Genomic DNA, 19,270 nt, shown 5'->3' on the forward strand with positions numbered 1-19,270 from the left:
TGAATCCTGACTCATATTCCCTCTCTTCTCTGTTATACCCCACCCTGAATCCTGACTCATATTCCCTCTCTTCTCTCTCACCCTGAATCCTGACTCATATTCCCTCTCTTCTCTCCCACCCTGAATCCTGACTCATATTCACTCTCTTCTCTGTTATACCCCACCCTGAATCCTGACTCATATTTCCCTCTCTTCTCTGTTATAACCCACCCTGAATCCTGACTCATATTTCCATCTCTTCTCTGTTATACCCCACCCTGAATCCTGACTCATATTTCCCTCTCTTCTCTGTTATAACCCACCCTGAATCCTGACTCATATTTCCCTCTCTTCTCTGTTATACCCCACCCTGAATCCTGACTCATATTTCCCTCTCTTCTCTGTTATAACCCACCCTGAATCCTGACTCATATTTCTCTATCTTCTCTCTCATTAAGCAATAAGGCCCAAGGAGGTGTGGTATATTGTCTGCATACCACGGTTCAGGGTTGTTCTTATACTTGACGTATCAGGGGAGTGGCTGGATTCAGCCCTTAGCCGTGGTATAATGGCTATATATCACAAACCCAGAGGTGCCTTATTGCTTTGATAAACCGGTTGCCAACAATGTAAGGCAAGGAATGACTCATCTAAATTGAAAATGTTGCTTTATTAAATAAATACATTCTGCCATAAAAAGTAGTCCTGCCAAAAGTCGCGTTGCTAGACTGGTTGCTATGCAATAGAACCACAGGCTAGCTAGCGAGCATACAATAAATGTATGTAAAAAAACGAGCATTAGCACCACTTCCAGAGTGACTAACACACGCCAATTATGTATTCATGTTGATCTGAATGTTGCCATGTATTGGGTACGAATGAAAAAAATGTCCCATGTTATCGTTGGTTGTTTGCTTGTCCATGTTGTCGTTTGTTGGCTCCAAGATGTTGGAAATATTAGCTGTTCTTTTAGCTGGGGGAGCTGCTGCTGCTATGTCAGATAGAATAGTGCTCCACCGCTTCCTCGCTTCCAGTAACTTCAAGAGAGGTTTTGGATCTGTGTCCACTGACAGACATTATTTATTGTGTCTCTAGTCTGGCATCCAGCAGTTTCTGGATCATGGTGTTTCACGGTCAGTGGTTTGTTTAAATCTGTGACGGCTATTTTGCGGATCTTTGGCAGCATTGTTGCGAGGGTGTTCTCTCCGCTCTTTTGAGTACCTGAAACACAAAACAAAATAACGTTAGCTAATATTTAGGCCTACATAGCTACCGCTTATATTGCCAGGGTAAATTAGATTGAGCTAGCTAGCTAACAGTTACATAGCATATCCGTTAACAGATGACCATTTTGGGTGGAGGTACAACGCGGGGCGTCGGAGAGAAGGAGGTGCAGATATTTCTTAAGGGAAGCTACTGGGCAGAGGGGATCACACGGCAGTTCAAACAGAAATCCCCGTCTCCCTGCATGTCGTGTTCAGCTACGGCTGCGTGGTGGGCAGGTTTGTCACGCGCATCTTTCCTCAACTTTTTACTTCCGACTACAAACACATTGTTGCTCGTTGTGAATTCGGAGTCCTTCTGTATATTCCATGCCAAACTGAGAGTAGGGTAGTTGATGTGTCGGTTGAAACCAGCTCTGAGTCCAGAATATCTACTAATCACATATTCTTCGCCAGTCATGTTCCTCACTGAACTGAGTGACATTCAGCTCAATTTTTGTTGTATTCCCAAACTCACAATTTATCAATTTTTGTTGTATTCCCAAACTCACAATTTATCAATTTTTGTTGTATTCCCAAACTCACAATTTATCCATTTTTCTGTACGCCAGTCAGTGAAGCACGTAGGGGCCCATTTTGTTTGTTTCGCTGTGTTTCTTTTCATTTATTCATTTTTCTCTCAAGTTCATCTAAACGCTTATTTTCTAAATCGGAATGTCAAACTATTGTTGATGTAGCCATTGTATGAAGGTGAAAAGGCTCAAGGATATCAACGTGGCTAAACGTCATCGTCATGGTACACAGTCACACATACACAAAGATGAAAGCTGTTTTAGCCAATCAGCTTTCAATACTCAAACTACCCGGTTTATAATCTGCTATATACCACGCTGAAACCTGGGCCTAGCATACCAGCCTGGCCTCTCTTGTGTAGCGGCGTGACATGTCAGCCAGTAGACTCTGTCCTCCTATCTCCAGAGCACTGTGCCCCATGTTCCTGACCCTGGTATGTAGTCCTCTGACAGCTGGCCGGGGACTAATGAACTCTCCTTTCTTATCTCTTAGGATGTGTCAGGCTGGGTGTGAATGTGTGTGTGTGTGTGTGTGTGTGTGTGTGTGTGTGTGTGTGTGTATGTGTATGTGTATGTGTGTGTGTGTGTGTGTGTGTGTGTGTGTGTGTGTGTGTGTGTGTGTGTGTGTGTGTGTGTGTGTGTGTGTGTGCGTGTGCGTGTGTGTTTGCCAACGGGGGTTTATTTTGGGACATAATCTGGGACACAGAAATTGCCACAGATACTGTAAAGCCTGGGGCTGCCCAACGACCAGAATCACCTGACTCATGCTGCCACAGTACAATTCCCATAGACTCTAAACTAAGCTCTGATACTATGCATGAAAACAATAAGAGAAAATCCCTTCCTTTCACATAGGATAATGGAACGGTGATATCAGTTATAATCCAACATTTCACAAGAATAGTTCAATCCTGAACAGGCCACGAACAAAGGGATGCAGGCCTAGAATACACTATTTACTTTAGATGTCAAAGGTGTAACCATAAAATATTGTTCGAAAAAAGCTGAATAACAAAACAAGAAAATTGATGTTTGTCTGGATCATGGTCATGTCGAGGTGAACGAACAAAGTAGATCATGCGATGTGATGTGGCCCTGGCTCTCGTGCGGGGTTGTATTGCCCGCTGGAGGCTACGCGAGGAAAGGCAAGGAACAGAATATGAGAGGTTCTTTTCCTCTCGCCACGAGGTACCTGCTGCAGCGAGATCGAAATGAGAGAGACTGTCAGGAGTCTATGCCTACATTCCTTTCTATTCACAGAGAGGGAGAGAGACAGAGAGAGAGAGAGAGAGAGAGAGAGAGAGAGAGAGAGAGAGAGAGAGAGAGAGAGAGAGAGAGAGAGAGAGAGAGAGAGAGAGAAAGAGAGACAGAGAGAGAGAGAGAGAGAAAGTCAAGTTTAGTTGTGTCATGTGCTTCCACCCAAAAAGACACAAGATAAACTGTAGTATGAACTGTGTATGAAGTCAACATATTGAAGTTATATAGTAGCCATAGACACGAAAACCCTCCACTGTGTGTGTGTGTGTGTGTGTGTGTGTGTGTGTGTGTGTGTGTGTGTGTGTGTGTGTGTGTGTGTGTGTGTGTGTGTGTATACAGAACCACCCTCCCCGGGTGCACACACGAACGCACGCGCCTCTCTCCTTTCCAACAGAGAGAAAAAGAGAGTTCCCTGACCCGCGCTCCCATTGCGACAGTCAGCGCGCGCTCCTCCTTCTTTCTCTGAGCACCGCCGACACCATCCAGAACCAACGGCAACGTCCCTTCCATCTTTCCCTCGTTATTCCCCCTCTCTCGCCATTCGCTCCCTCTCTCTTCACTTTAAACTCATTCCCGTGATCTCTAAAGAAGAGCCGACCGAGAAAGAGTCTTTGCTGTGATCCACAGAGGGTTAGCGCATCGGACAGTGCTGGGAAGTTTAAGCCAAAAGGAGAGTGCAATTTTGCCTGGCTGCACTGTTGAACGTTCGTCGAGAGAAGCAAGCAAGCTGAGGACCTGCATCATAAGCAAAGTGGATTGAAAAAATAGAGAACATTGTATTCCAATCACGTCTTCATTTTCTCTCTCTCCTGCCAGAGCGGGAGGAGAGAGAGAGAGCGAGGGACAGAGAGAGAGAAAGAAAGAGAGAGAGAGAGCTCAACGGGAAAATATCGTAGGAAGAGAGGAAGAGGAGATAGAGAGAGAGAGAGAGAGAGAGAGAGAGAGAGAGATTCAACAATATTTAAACTAGTGGCGTTTTTTTCCCGAATGCTGTTAAATTGCAGTGCCAAAGTAAGGTGAGTGGTGCGTGTGTGCATCTACGTGTGTGTTAATGCTTATGTGTGTTGCATATAGCTAAGCCTCTGACGTGGAAGGGGAAGGAAAGCACTCGTTGATAATGAGAACGGAACAGAGGAATCTGGGTATCCTATCTGATCAATGGGAATTTGTTTACCATATTCAACGGTTTCGAGACGATGTCACGACGAAAGCAACTGCAGTCCTCTTGGCATGCGTTTCAGCAGCTTCTCTTCGTATCTATATAGGTGTTTTTTCTATACATTTTATATTCCCCAGTTTCTACTATTATTCAGGTTTGCCAATTCTTTAAGATTCAACAGATATATTGTCAATTTCCTTATTTGTCATTTCCTTATTTTTTCCTTGTAGACTATCGTTTCCATAACCTAGGTCCCTTCATGGATACAGCTACCCTGTGTTAACAGCTTGTGGTTTGGTCTATGTGCAGGGTTTGATTGCGTTATGCTATGTGAATGTGTGAGACTCATTCCTATGCATATCTTCCTTTGCCTCTCTCCTCTCCGTCTCTCAACAGCCCGTAACGGAAGACCGGGATATCTCACCTTCCCCGCCACAAGGGCACCTCACACGCAGGAGATGTGAAGTCAGATCCCCTTAAACTGAGTAGGTACCCCGGGATATAACAGCTGATACCCTGGGAACATAACCATTTACCACCAGCTGTGGGACGCAGAAATGCTAAACGACGGGAAAGATTCGGGGAGAATGCGTTCGGACTGACTGGATATCGATGATTCTCTCTTTTGAGTGTTTTGGGAATTGTGTTTTATTTCAGTACCACCGGTTTAATGGACAGCGGCCGCGGGAGTTTTATGTGTTTTCCATGGGATTTCAGAACCACGGACAGCGCATAGATTTGAAATACAAGTCAAATGGTGGAGGCAGAGCACTGGGAACATACAAAGTGCACTATTCATCGCGGTCTGTATGTGTGTGTGTGTGCTTGCGCGTGTGCAGTTTTAACGCGAGCGGAGACAACGGTAAAGGGAATCGTTTCATAGGTGAAGTGCCCTAAAAAATGACAACTTTTTTTTTATCTTACAATGACCATAAGGACCGGGGGCTAAGGGAATTCACGGGCGGGGAGACGACAGATCCATACAGGCAGGCGGCGTGCTGCGTGGGAGAGGAGAGTAGCGCTTGCCAACAGAACCTCTCAGAGTTACTTTGTATTTCTCTCTCTGTCCCTTTAGCAGCTGATGTCATCTAACGTTCATCTAGTTGTTCTGAAATCTGATATTATATTTACATATGGAGGTTAGGCTAAATATATCTGATTTGGGTAGGCTATGAACAGTCTGCAGTCAATTGGTTCTCAAACCGCTGCCCCTAAGACAACAATATGGGATCTGTTGTTACTTTGATGTTTTGATTAGAAAGGGTCCAGTGCCGATCTGACAAATAAGGCATAATGCCCAAACGTCCTCTAGTCCTCTCTGGTCCGTAACTTGAGCCATGGTGACAGCTCAGTCCTTGTCCAGTCCCTCGGTTAACGGGGTATAGCTCACGCTATGGTATGATTAATCTGGCGAAACCTGCACCGTCATTAATTTTCACAACAACACAGCGAACTCCCGGTGTCTGATTTACCGGGAGAGGTTGGCTATGTTATGTAATAAATACAGAGAGATCACCTCTCCTCTCCTCTCCATTCTTCACGGCCACCTGCTGTTGCCTTCATTTATTCATTGAGATAAGCATCTTTGAGTTTGATTTATTTTAACCTTAGGCTAGTGGTAGATCCTCGGTGTTGTGAAATATGGTGACCTTAACAAGGGTCTAATAGGGGAGGTGTATTATTATTATTCTAATTTTTAGGTTGGTGTGTAATGAGCTAAACAGTGAGTCGGCTACATTAATAAGCCAATGTCATTGTATTCTTTCATTTCCATGCGCACCTTCCATAATTTAATATCTCTCTATATTTCTCTCCTCTCTTTTTCTCACTCTTCACCCGCTTACCCTTTGTGTGTGATGTGTGTGATTGTGTGTGTGTATTTGTGTGTGATGTGTGTGATTGTGTGTGTGTATTTGTGTGCCCCCTTTCCCATCTCCCCTCTCTCTCTCTCTCTTCTCTACTGTTGCAGTGCTGTGAAGTGGCTTGCCATAGCCGTGACTTCATCAGGTCTCAGTAAGGATGCTGTGGGTTACCTTGCTGAGCACCATAGCCTTAGGATGGACCACCCCAATCCCACTGCTGGAGGACTCGGAGGAGATCGACGAGCCCTGCTTCGAGCCCTGCTACTGCCAAGTCAAAGAGGGCGTATTTCACGTCCACTGCGACAGCAAAGGATTTACGAACGTCAGTCAGATCTCCCAGATATGGACACGGCCCTTCAAACTCAACCTGCAGAGGAACTCCATGAGGAAGCTGTACTTCAACAGTTTTCTTCACCTCAACAACGCCGTATCCATTAATCTGGGGAATAATGCACTTCAGGACATCCACGCCGGAGCATTTAACGGATTGGGAATTCTGAAACGGCTGTTCCTGCATGAGAACAAACTAGAGGTTTTCCGTAATGACACCTTCCTGGGTCTGGAAAGCTTGGAATACCTGCAGGCAGACTATAATGTCATCAAGAGGATAGAGAGTGGAGCGTTCAGGCACCTCCACAAACTCAGAGTGCTCATTCTAAATGACAATCTGATACCAGTCCTGCCCTGCTACCTATTCAGGTCGGTGTCACTAACACACCTGGACCTGAGGGGAAACCGGTTAAAGACATTACCATATAAGGGCACGTTGGAATATGTGGGGCGGAGCCTGATGGAGATTCAGCTAGAGGAGAATCCATGGATCTGTGAGTGTGATATAGTTCAGCTAAAAACATGGTTGGAACGCGTTCCCTACACAGCACTGGTAGGAGAGATCACCTGCGAGTACCCCTTCCACTTGCACGGGAAAGATTTACGAGAGATCAAACGCAGTGAGCTCTGTCCGTTACTTTCAGACGTGGAAATCGAGGTCAAACTGGGAATCCCCCGGTCTCCGTTTAACAACGAGAACACGTGGCCAACGAAACCTTCCTCCATGCTGTCTTCGTTCCACAACACGGCGTCGTCTGTGGAGTACAAAGAGAGACATGTCAAACCCACCAAGCGGCCCAGGCCCACCAAAAACCCTCCCACCCCTCGTAGTCTCTACCCCGGCCAGAACCAGCCCCCCATAGCTGGCTACCAGACCCGCCCCCCCATCCCCATCGTCTGCCCTTCTGGATGTATCTGCAACCTCCATATCAACGACCTGGGGCTAACGGTCAACTGTAAAGAGAAGGGCTTTCATAATATCTCAGAGCTCCTGCCCAGGCCCCTAAATGCCAAGAAACTTTACCTGAGCGGGAATCTAATACAGAAAATCTACCGGTCTGATTTCTGGAACTTTTCCAGTTTGGATTTACTACACTTGGGGAATAACCGGATATCGTATGTCCAGGAAGGGGCGTTTATCAACCTTCCCAACCTGAAGAGTTTGTATCTGAATGGGAACGACATTGAGAGGCTAACCCCCGGTATGTTCCGGGGCTTACAGACGTTGAGTTATCTTTATTTTGAGTATAACGTGATTCGTGAGATACAGCCGGCGTCATTCTCTCTCATGCCCAGCCTTCAGCTTGTTTTCCTCAATGATAACCTCCTCCGCACCCTCCCCACCGACGCCTTCGCAGGTACAAGCCTGGCTCGACTCAACCTCCGCAATAACTACTTCCTGTCCCTGCCCGTGCGTGGTGTTCTAGAACACCTGCATTCCATCGTCCAGGTGGACCTTCATCAGAACCCCTGGGACTGCTCCTGTGACATCATCCCCCTCAAAATCTGGATGGAGAAGCTGTCTACTGTCATCATGGTTAGTGATGTCATCTGTAAGACTCCTGATTTTGCCTTTGGGAAGGATCTGAGGTCGCTGGATGCTGAGATCATCTGTCCAGAGATGAAATTCTCATCCGGACCCTCCCCAGCTCTCCTCCCCTCTGATGACATGACCACCGGTAGCTCTGGTCTGGGGGAGGCTGTGGGGAGGGGGCCGGTGCCTCTATCAGTCCTCATCCTCAGTCTTCTCGTTCTGTTCATCTCAGCGGTTTTCGTGGCCGCGGGCCTCTTCGCCTTCGTCCTGCGGAGAAGGAAGAAGCTGCCCTTCCGGAAACGCTCTGAGGTGGATCTGACAGGAATCCAGATGCAGTGCAGGATATTTGAGGATCCGCCGAGACAGACCAGCAGTGGAAGCGTAGGCTCACCAGAAAAGCCACCCAGCGGACACACACATACACATTCACACACTCATGGTCACGTTGGCCACACACACAGTCACGGTCACGTCTATGATTACATTCCTCACCCTGTGACGCAGATGTGCAACAACCCCATTTACAAGCCCCGAGAGGGGGAGATAGGGGAGCAGTTTGCAGAAACAAAAGAGAACAACAGTAATTACCGAACCCTCTTAGAGAAGGAGAGAGAATGGACCCTAGCCATGTCTAACTCACAGCTCAACACTATCGTCACGGTAAACCACAATACAGGGGATAAATCAGGATTTCACGAGAACGGCGGACTGTGTCCCACCGTGATTGACAGCCAGAGACCCAAGCCGACTGTTGGCTTCGTAGACTGTCTGTATGGAACGGTCCCGAAACTAAAGGATATGCACGTCGCACACGCACACCCACCCGGTATGCAATACCCGGACCTACAACAGGACGCACGTCTCAAGGAGACGTTGCTGTTCACAGCGGGTAAAGGCTGCTTCCCTGACCCATCCCAAAGCGATTATCTTGAGTTAAGAGCCAAACTCCAAACAAAGCCGGATTACCTCGAAGTACTGGAGAAATCATATCGGTTCTAACACACAGAGAATAGCATAGGCTACATACAAAGACACACTCTCACTTTTCCATAACCCAAACGGAACAAAATCACGGACAAAAACGAAACAAAAAAGCAGCATGATATTAAAATTAAAAAGTATATTACTAAACGTTTTCCCACCAAAATCGCTTTGGAGGAAAGGCCATTCTCAGATATTCAATGAAGTGCCTTTTTTCAGAGTAGCCAGCAATGTTATCAACCCTTATTTTTATATGGAACAGATTGGTCTATATACCAAGGAGGGTGAGAGACCAAGAAAGAGAGGCACCGGGAGAATCACAACATCCGAAAATATACCCCATCAAATCGAGCCCTTCATACGATCTCAAAAGGTGGAGTGGAGTAACCCCGTGCGCGAGAGGAGCTGGAGCAGGATCTCTCCGTGTCCGTTGGGCTCATGTTTCTGTCTCTCTGTCTTTTACGTGGATATATCAACGCCCGGGTTCCGTGCACATGAAGTTTGTAGGAAATAAATAAAAAAATAAAAATGGATGAATTTGCAGTTTGCTGCATGCACTCGCTCCCATTGCAGCGGTGAGGGATTTGCTCAGAACTATCAGTCACGTGTTAATAGCGATACTGTAACACATTATGGTTCAGTGTTCTATTTCATTTTATATATTAGTATCATTATTATTATTATTATTAAAGAGGACTACTATCTATATCTGGGTGCAATTCTCAAGGACGTACTCACCCAAGGATGAAAATAACATTTGTGAATATATTATATGATGACGCTCAAGGTTTTCTGGAATTTCACGCACTTTCTTAAGAACAATGCTTCGGATTATCTCATCGACACTACCGGCTTTGTAGGAGGCACTTTTAATGTTTTCTCTCTCACAAAGATTTGAAGAAAATATCTGCATATATTTATTCTGTAATTTCAGTGAACATTTTATTGTAAAGGTAATGTTAAATCAATGTATAGTGAATATGCGTCTGGTATAGCCTTCTTAATAAAAACTCTGAAATGAAAAGGGTGCTACCACGGAACGTTTGTGAACAACGTAGAGGTAATGTGTTTGGTATAGCGCTATACTGTGCTGTGTCTGTCTGTGCATTGCAGAATGATACATTGACATTTCTAGTGGCTTGATTACATTTTTAGTTGTGCTGTTGTTGGCAAGGATATGTGAATTCCGCTACTACTCTGCAATGGTAGCCTACTTAAAGTAGGCTCGAGTCGGGAAGGCGTGCAACTATGAGTGTAGCTGGTGATACAAATGAGAGAAAGAGGGGGATACATCATTGGGAGATGCAGAATTGAAAATGGCCCAATGAATGAATCAAGTTTTGTCCGATGGGTGATATAAATGCACCATTGTGTTCCCATTTTCTTGCTACAGTTTTCATATGAATGTTCAACGAATTATCTAGAAAGGCCGCGAGTCTGAACGAGAGACATACTCTCCAGTGCGCACTTGATGCTCATTCGCTGCAGAATGACATTACAGATATTGTCCACACGAGGGCGACAGAGGGACACTCAGATTGCCAGTTCAATAACTGTACTGCTGGTTTGTTAGAAAACTTTTGCCAGACTGTTCTCCTATCATTAGACTGCAATACATTTAATCCACTACCAAATTAAACACTAGGCCTGAACATTATTAAATATGGTCCATTATATTTGTTCAAATTTAAATACAATAATCATCAGAGAACATTACGTTTGCTTTGTATTATTAATGAGATCAGTAGAATCTGAGGACTTTTTATTAATCCCGTGCAGGTAATATAATGGTTATTGTTATGTAAAGGATGTTCTATATCGATCATGTATTTTTGAATGGCCTTAAATAGGGAGAACCCACGTGACAGGGAAATGGGTTTCAAGCAATGTCATTCAACTCAAACCAATTGATAATTTGAAGTTCCATATCATGTAAAGGCCCAGTGCAGTCAAAAACGGATTTCAATATGTTTTATACATATATTTCCACTCTATGAGGTTGGAATAACACTGTATGATTGTGAATATTATAATAATGCACTTTTAGTTTAAGAGCTGTTGTAAAAGAACGCCTGAAATTTCACCCTTTTCGGGTGGGATGGAGTTTTGGTCTGCCTGGTGACATCATCAGGTGGTAAATAGACGAATAATAAAGAGTGTTCCGAACCTCCCTGCCAATAAGAGCTATTTTTCTCTGTTCCCCTCCCATCTCAGACCACTCCCAGACAATTCTAGCAAAATTCCTGATCGAGGACTTTGTTATTTTTTTGTTGTTTCTTATTTTTGTTTCTTATTGACCATTTTACTTGAAAATAGTCACAGTAAGGTACTTAATTGTTACCCAGAATTGATTTGATGTTGAGATAAAAATGGCTGCATTGGACCTTTAAGACGTTACTTGTTGGTTGGGGGCGGAGCCAGAAAAGGAGGTAATTTAGACAGATAAGGAGAGGTTGTATTGGACCTTTAAGACGTTACTTGTTGGTTGGGGGCGGAGCCAGAAAAGGAGGTAATTTAGACAGATAAGGAGAGGTTGTATTGGACCTTTAAGATGTTACTTGTTGGTTGGGGGCGGAGCCAGAGAAGGAGGTAATTTAGACAGATAAGGAGATGTTGCATTTTGCAGGAAAGTTGAGTGATCTTGAAGAGATATTAATGTTGAAAGGAATGTCATGTCCATGTGTAATTTAATTTATTATTTATTTGTCATCAGGAGCACAAAACTACGTATATATGTTTCTATCACAGTCACTGTCACCCCATTTGACAATCGGTCTCTAACAAAAACACACACACACACACACACACACACACATACACACACACACACACACACACACACACACACACACACACACACACACACACACACACATCAAATGAGTATACACAATGAGCAGGCCTTCATTATTAGCACTGTAGCATCACATTAGGCGAAGGTCTATAATATTTAGTTTGTCTACCCCACCCCACCCCTCCATCCCCATTCCTCCTCCCCAACCAGACTGATTGAGGTCAGCACTTTTCTGCATGCACTCTGTTTGATTTAAACAAACCTGAATTATTCTATTATAAACGATACGTAGGGTTCCATAATGATCCACCTTGATATTTCTGTGATTCAGTAAGGTGACAGGGCCCACTATTTTCATTCATGTTATTTGGGGCTTAATTGATTCTCTGTTTGGTTCCGGCCACACATGCGCTTGTTGATTATATTCTAATAAATCCTATTGTTATCCTACTCATATCTCATATCTTTTGTAAAGCCATTCTCTGTATTCATGGAGAAACTACATCTAGGCTGTAGGACGAGAAGGGTTCATCATGACTTTGTAAAGCCATGCTCTGTATTCATGGAGAAACTACATCTAGGCTGTAGGACGAGAAGGGTTCATCATGACTTTGTAAAGCCATTCTCTGTATTCATGGAGAAACTACATCTAGGCTGTAGGACGAGGAGGGTTCATCATGACTTTGTAAAGCCATGCTCTGTATTCATGGAGAAACTACATCTAGGCTGTAGAACGAGGAGGGTTCATCATGACTTTGTAAGGAGTTTGTTTGCTGCTCCCTTGTGCTAGCAACAAGCTTTTACCAGATACTCTTATCCAGAGCGAGTTAATACATTTTCATACTGGTCCCCCCTGGGAGTTGAACCCACCTGCTCTACCAACTGAGCTACGCTGAACTACTGTGTGTCCTGTTAGAGTAACCTTTACTTCAACAGGGTGTCTCTAAAGACCTGAGTCTCTTCTCAGAGAGAAGAAAGGAGAAAGGTATCACGGTACAGTTTTACCCACTACTTCACTCTGCATGTTCCTGCTGTAACTCCCAGAATGCTCTTCAAACACAGCATAGCATTATGCAACCTGCATGGTCAACCTGTGTTCTGAGTGGCTGAGCTGCTTTTGAGGGAGTGGCTGTGGTGAAGGGATTTGATTATTCCCCATTGATGACTGTGTCCTCGAATAACCCATGTACTCAGCCTATCTCAAATCCATCCCAAGTCTCTATAGTCACCATGTACTCAGCCTATCCCAAATCCATCCCAAGTCTCTATAGTCACCATGTACTCAGCCTATCCCAAATCCATCCCAAGTCTCTATAGTCACCATGTACTCAGCCTATCCCAAATCCATCCCAAGTCTCTATAGTCACCATGTACTCAGCCTATCCCAAATCCATCCCAAGTCTCTATAGTCACCATGTATTCAGCCTATCCCAAATCCATCCCAAGTCTCTATAGTCACCATGTATTCAGCCTATCCCAAATCCATCCCAAGTCTCTATAGTCACCATGTATTCAGCCTATCCCAAATCCATCCCAAGTCTCTATAGTCACCATGTACTCAGCCTATCTCAAATCCATCCCAAGTCTCTATAGTCACCATGTACTTGTGAAGATACGTGATGATGTCCCCTACTTGCTTGACACAAAATGTCTGCCTTGTCATCAATTGCATGGATGTTGTTGAGGATCAGAGAGGGGGGATTGTAAGCATGATGTAACAGCCAGCCTTCCTCTATGTCTGGATCATTGGGGGAAACAAAGCAAAGCTATAACCTTTTTTGGTATTTTGCTAGTTCTGTTACTTCACTTGATACCTTATCGATGCATTATCCTGCTTGGCTGGACGGATGGATAGTTGGATTGACTAATTGGTTGATTGATTGATTTTGTGTTGGTCTTGGCTGTACTTTATTGGTTAGCACTGAGTCTGGACTAGTCTGTGTTGCTCTGTTGCATGCTGGTGAGGTAGTACGTGAAAGTGTGTGTGTGTGTGTGTGTGTGTGTGTGTGTGTGTGTGTGTGTGTGTGTGTGTGTGTGTGTGTGTGTGTCTGTGTGTAGTTATGTGTTGAGACAGTTTGTGCACACTCAGGCTTTCCTCTGCTCTGAAAGTGTGTGTTTGTTCCTGGGTCTTTCAGAACCCTTAATTAGCACAGACACGATCAGAGACACTGCTAGAGAATGAGGGAGGGAGGGAGGGAGAGGAAGAGAGGCAGAGGATGAGGATAAGCGGGAAAGAGGAGAAAACACGCTTAGACAGGGATGTAGCCGCACTGAGTCTTCAGCAGAGGATTGTCAAGGGTCTGCCACATGGAGAAAGAAGGGATTCTGTCTTTCTTTTGTCCATGAAAGAGGATGTAATTTTCTAATTAACACAGTTGAGAGTCTAAAGCAGAGGGTGGAGATGTGAAGCAGGAGAGAGACAGTTGGGCCCTAGTACTGGGAGAGATGCTCTCTGTTTGTGTGTGTGTGTATATGTGTGTGTGTGTATGTATGTGTGTATGTGTGTGTGTGTGTGTGTGTTTGTGTGTACATGTGTGTATGTATGTGTGTGTGTGTGAGTGTGTGTGTGTGTGTATGTGTGTGTGTGTGTGTGTGTGTATGTGTGTGTGTGTATGTGTGTGTGTGTGTGTGTGTGTGTGTGTGTATGTATGTGTGTATGTGTGTATGTGTGTATGTGTGTGTGTGTGTGTGTGTGTGTGCATGTTTGTATGTGTGTGTTTGTGTGTGTGTGTTAATACTATGCCATGTTGCTTCTGCCTCTCAACTGTGTGAGTGACTCCAGGGCTTGTTGCAGGAGCCAAAATGTCTCACAGCTCTCCATGGTGCTGATATAGCAGTAAAATGCAGGTGTGTGTGTGTGTATTCAGATGCCCTGTTTCTGTATGGACTGTTTCTATGGCTTAGTGAGGGCAGAGAATGTTTGGGAGCTCTCCAAGGTGCTGACATGGCGGAGAGAGACTTGAGTCATTGATTCACTGCCTCTGCTGCTCAACAGAATAACAAAAAGGGTACTGTGTGTGTCTGTCAATGTACTGTGTGTTTGTGTGTCAATGTACTGTGTGTGTCAATGTACTGTGTGTGTCAATGTACTGTGTGTGTCAATGTAATGTGTGTGTGTCAATGTACTGTGTGTTTGTGTGTGTGTGTCAATGTACTGTGTGTGTGTCTCAATGTACTGTGTGTGTGTGTGTGTCAATGTACTGTGTGTGTGTGTGTGTCAATGTACTGTGTGTGTGTGTCAATGTACTGTGTGTGTGTGTGTGTCAATGTACTGTGTGTGTGTGTCAATGTACTGTGTGTGTGTGTGTGTGTCAATGTACTGTGTGTTTGTGTGTCAATGTACTGTGTGTGTGTGTGTGTCAATGTACTGTGTGTGTGTGTCAATGTACTGTGTGTGTATCAATGTACTGTGTGTGTGTGTGTGTGTGTGTGTTTCAATGTACTGTGTTACTGTGCATGTACTGTGTGTGTGTGTGTGTGTGTGTCAATGTTCTTAGTGTGTGTGTGTGTTCGTGTGTGTGTGTGTGTGTCTGTGTGTGTGTGTGTATGTGTGTGTGTGTGTGTGTGTGTGTGTGTGTATGTGTGTGTGTGTGTGTGTGTGTGTGTGTGTGTGTGTGTGTGTGTGTGTGTGTGTGTGTGTGTGTGTGTGTGTGTTCGTGTGTGTGTGTGTCTGTGTGTGTGTGTGTGTGTGTGTATGTGTTTTGTAGATTATAGAATGTATGTGTGTTGCCTGTGCTGCAATGACTTTATCAAAGACTATTGCTGTGATTTCTGCTCAAAAGAAAACTGATGGGGAATATCTCTGGCGGGCTGGAGTTGAATCCTACTCTGTGGCTTAGGTAGGGCAGCATGTGATGAAAAAAGGAGAGGCGATGGGAGGAGTAGTGAAGAGAAGAAAGAAATGCTTTGAGGGGGCAGAGAGTGTGGGAGCTCTCCAAGGTGCTGAAATGGCGCAGGGAGCAGGAGACTTGAATGATTGCCTCTGCTGCTGGACTGCTGTATTCACAGTCTGTAGGACTCCTGCAGTACTCTCTCTCACTCTCTCTCTAACAAGACCTCCCTCTCTTTCTAACGCTTTTTCTCTCACTCTCTCTCTCTCTCTCTCTCTCTCTATCTCTCTCTCTCTAACAAGACCCCCCTCTCTATCTAACGCTTTCTCTCTCTCTAACAAGACCTCCCTCTCTTTCTCTCTCTAACAAGACCACCCTCTCTCTCTCTCTCTCTCTCTCTCTCTCTCTCTCTCTCTCTATCTCTCTCCCTGGTGTTAATGCGTTTGTACATGTACATGTGTAGTGCTGGTGAGTGTAGTGAATAAGTCTTGAGGCCTACTATTTATCCTGTCCTGCTGTACTGAGTGTCTGTAGGACTAAGATGAGAAGGAAAGAGAGGCAACATTAGAAGGAGCGGAGAGGAGAGGAGAGGAGAGGAGAGGAGAGGAGAGGAGAGGAGAGGAGAGGAGAGGAGAGGAGAGGAGAGGAGAGGAGAGGAGAGAAGAGGAGAGGAGAGGAGAGGAGAGGAGAGGAGAAAAGAGGAGAGGAGAGGAGAGGAGAGGAGAGGAGAGGAGAGGAGAGGAGAGGCAGATGTGTGTATTGACCGGCTCAGTTTGCTGTCTCTATCCTGTCAATACATTATAACTTGTCTTTGTAGGGAACTGATTATGTCCACAGCGTGTGTTTAATGTTGTGTTTTGCCTACATGTATCGGCTTGCGATTTTATTTTAGTTATTTGTCTTTGTCTGGGTGTGTGTCTGGTTTTGTGTGTGGGTGTATGTGTGGGTGTGTGTGTGTGGGTGATTGGGTTTGTGTGGGGGTTTGTGTCTGGGTGTGTGTATGGGTGTGTATGGGAGTTTGTGTCTGGGTTTGTGTGTGGGTGTTTGTGTGGGTGTGTGTGTGTGGGTTTGTGTGTGGGTGTGTGTGGGTGGGTGTGTGTTGGGTCCTCACCTTTGCATTGTGCTATGTAAAGCTGACACGTGCTGTTCTACTGAGGAACGCTGATCTCCTCTAGAGGTTCAGACTGCAGAGACAGCGGGAAAAGAGGGGCAGGTTGAGAAAGAGCGAGAGAGATAGTGAGAGAGAAAGAAAGAAAGAGAGATACAGCAAGAGAGAGACAGAGAGAGGGGGAGAGAGAAGGTGATAGAAAGAGACAGCGAGAGAGAGTTAGAGAGAGAGGGCGATGGACAGGTTGAGAAAATGAGAGAGAGAGAGAGGGGGAGAGAGAGAGGGTGAAAGAAAGAGACAGCCAGAGAGAGAGAGACAGAGAGAGAGAGAGAGACAGAGAGAGAGGGGGGAGACAGCGAGAGACAGACAGAGACAGAGATACAGAGAGAGAGAGAGGGAGATGCAACAAGAGAGAGAGACAGAGAGAGAGAGACAGACAGAGACAGAGAGACAGAGAGAGAGAGAGGGAGAGAGAGAGAGAGAGAGAGAGAGAGAGAGAGAGAGAGAGAGAGAGAGAGAGAGAGAGAGAGAGAGACAGCTAGAGAGTCAGAGACAGAGAGAAAGAGAGACAGAGACAGAGAGAGAGAGACAGCAAGAGAGGGACTGCGAGAGAGACAGAGACAGAGAGAATGATAGACAGAGGAGAGAGAGAGAGTGAGAGAGGGAGAGACAGCAAGAGAGACACAGAGAGAGAAAGACAGAGAGAGAGGGACAGAGGAGAGAGAGAGGGGGGGGGGGGCAGTGAGAGATGCAGAGACATAGAGAGAGACCGAAAGAGAGAAAGACAGAGAGAGGGGGACAGCGAGAGATAGAGATCGAGAGTGAGAGTGAGTGAAAGAGAGGGGTTAGAAAATAGAAGTTTGTTGCGAAAGGGTAGAGTTAAGAGGGTACAGTTAAGAGGGTAGAGTTAGGAGAGTAGAGTTAAGAGGGTAGAGTTAGGAGAGTAGAGTTAGGAGAGTAGAGTTAAGAGGGTAGAGTTAAGAGGGTAAAGTTAACTGTTCATTATACCGCCATGTGGATGTTAATTACACCGTCCTGTGAATGTTCATTACACCGTCCTGTGAATGTTCATTATACAGTCCTGTGAATGTTCATTATACCGCCCTGTGGATGTTAATTATACCGTCCTGTGAATGTTCATTACACAGTCCTGTGAATGTTCATTATTCAGTCAGTCCTTTAAATGTTCATGATACCGTCCTGTGAATGTTCATTATACCGCCCTGTGAATGTTCATGATACCGTCCTGTGAATGTTCATTATACCGTCCTGTGAATGTTCATTATGCAGATCTCTACCCACTAAACTTCACTGGCTAAATCAGACTTGACACACACACATATACACACACTACAATTAGAGCATCCAATGCTTCTTCCATTCTGTTGTTTTACAGCGTGTTCAATGTGATTTCCATTTAACCAGAGATGATATCAGGTTGATGGATGTGTCTCCTGTAACCTGCATGTGAGTTGTGGAGAAACACCTGTTGTCTTGTATTTTCTCATTATGAAAGCTGCCATGTTGTGATGCATGGTCATAGTTCTGGTCCAAAATGGCTGCCTAGATGGGTGCTACTGTACAGTGATGGTGTGTTTCTCTGTGACACAGTCTAGAGGGCAAGTGGATGCTGAAGGACTCCATACTATGTTCTCACAGAGTGCTGATTCATGGTTACAGCCAAGATGGTTTGTGTGTGTGAGTATATATATGTGTGTGTGTTTGTGTGTGTGTGTCTATGTGTGTGTATGTGTGTGTACGTGTGTGCGTGTTTTAGTGTGTGTGAGGTTTTTGTCAGGCAGTGACCGTAGCACCAGACACATCTCAGCTGTCTCTCTGTGAATAATGCTAGGAGGCCAGAGGGAGATAGGCAGACAGACACAGAGAAATAGAAACATCTTAAATGTTTTGTGTGTGTTTGTTTGAGTGTCTTTGTGTGTGTGTGTGTTGTGTCTCTGTGTGTGTCTTGTGTCTGTGTGTCTGTCTGTGTGTCTGTCTGTGTCTGTCTGTGTCTGTGTGTGTGTGTGTGTGTCGTGTGTGTGTGTGTGTGTGTGTGTGTGTGTGTCGTGTGTGTGTGTGTGTATGTGTGTGTGTGTGTGTGTAATAATAGTTATAGTAGCAATAGTAGTTATAGTAGACACAGTAGTTACAGTAGATACAGTAGATACAGTAGATACAGTGGTGACAGTTATAGTAGTTATGGTAGTTATAGTTGTTCTCATTTACAATTGCGACCTGGCCAAGTTAAAGCAAAGCAGTTCGACACATACAACAACACAGAGTTACACATGGGATAAACAAACATACAGTCAATAATACAGTACAAAAATAAGTATATATACAATGTGAGCAAATGAGGTGAGATAAGGGAGGTAAAGGCAAAAAGGCCATGGTGGCGAAGTAAATACAATATAGCAAGTAAAACACTGGAATGGTAGACTTGCAGTGGAAAAATGTGCAAAGTAGAAATAAAAATAATGGGGTGCAAAGGAGCAAAATAAATAAATAAAATAAATAAATACAGTAGGGAAAGAGGTAGTTGCTTGGGCTAAATTATAGGTGGGCTATGTACAGGTGCATTAATCTGTGAGCTGCTCTGACAGCTGTTGCTTAAAGCTAGCGAGGGAGATAAGTGTTTCCA

General features: G+C 44.8%; 1 protein-coding gene across 1 annotated transcript; it reads left to right on the plus strand.

The window, feature by feature from the left end:
- Positions 1-3,362: 3,362 nt before the first annotated feature.
- Positions 3,363-12,141, plus strand: LOC110508002 (SLIT and NTRK-like protein 3). Its single transcript, XM_021588440.3, has 3 exons — positions 3,363-4,047; positions 4,587-4,675; positions 6,160-12,141. Exon 3 carries the CDS (start codon positions 6,210-6,212, stop codon positions 8,913-8,915), a length of 2,706 nt encoding a protein of 901 aa, XP_021444115.1. The 5' UTR covers positions 3,363-4,047; positions 4,587-4,675; positions 6,160-6,209; the 3' UTR covers positions 8,916-12,141.
- The last annotated feature ends 7,129 nt before the right edge of the window (positions 12,142-19,270 follow it).

This window comes from Oncorhynchus mykiss, chromosome 27 (genome assembly GCF_057628025.1).
Source record: "Oncorhynchus mykiss isolate SJ-2025 chromosome 27, ASM5762802v1, whole genome shotgun sequence".
Lineage (NCBI taxonomy): Eukaryota > Metazoa > Chordata > Actinopteri > Salmoniformes > Salmonidae > Oncorhynchus > Oncorhynchus mykiss.

What these genes read in the sequence shown, in the direction of transcription:
- LOC110508002 (XM_021588440.3), top strand. Translation starts at nt 6,210, where the DNA reads ATGCTGTGGGTTACCTTGCTGAGCACCATAGCCTTAGGATGGACCACC.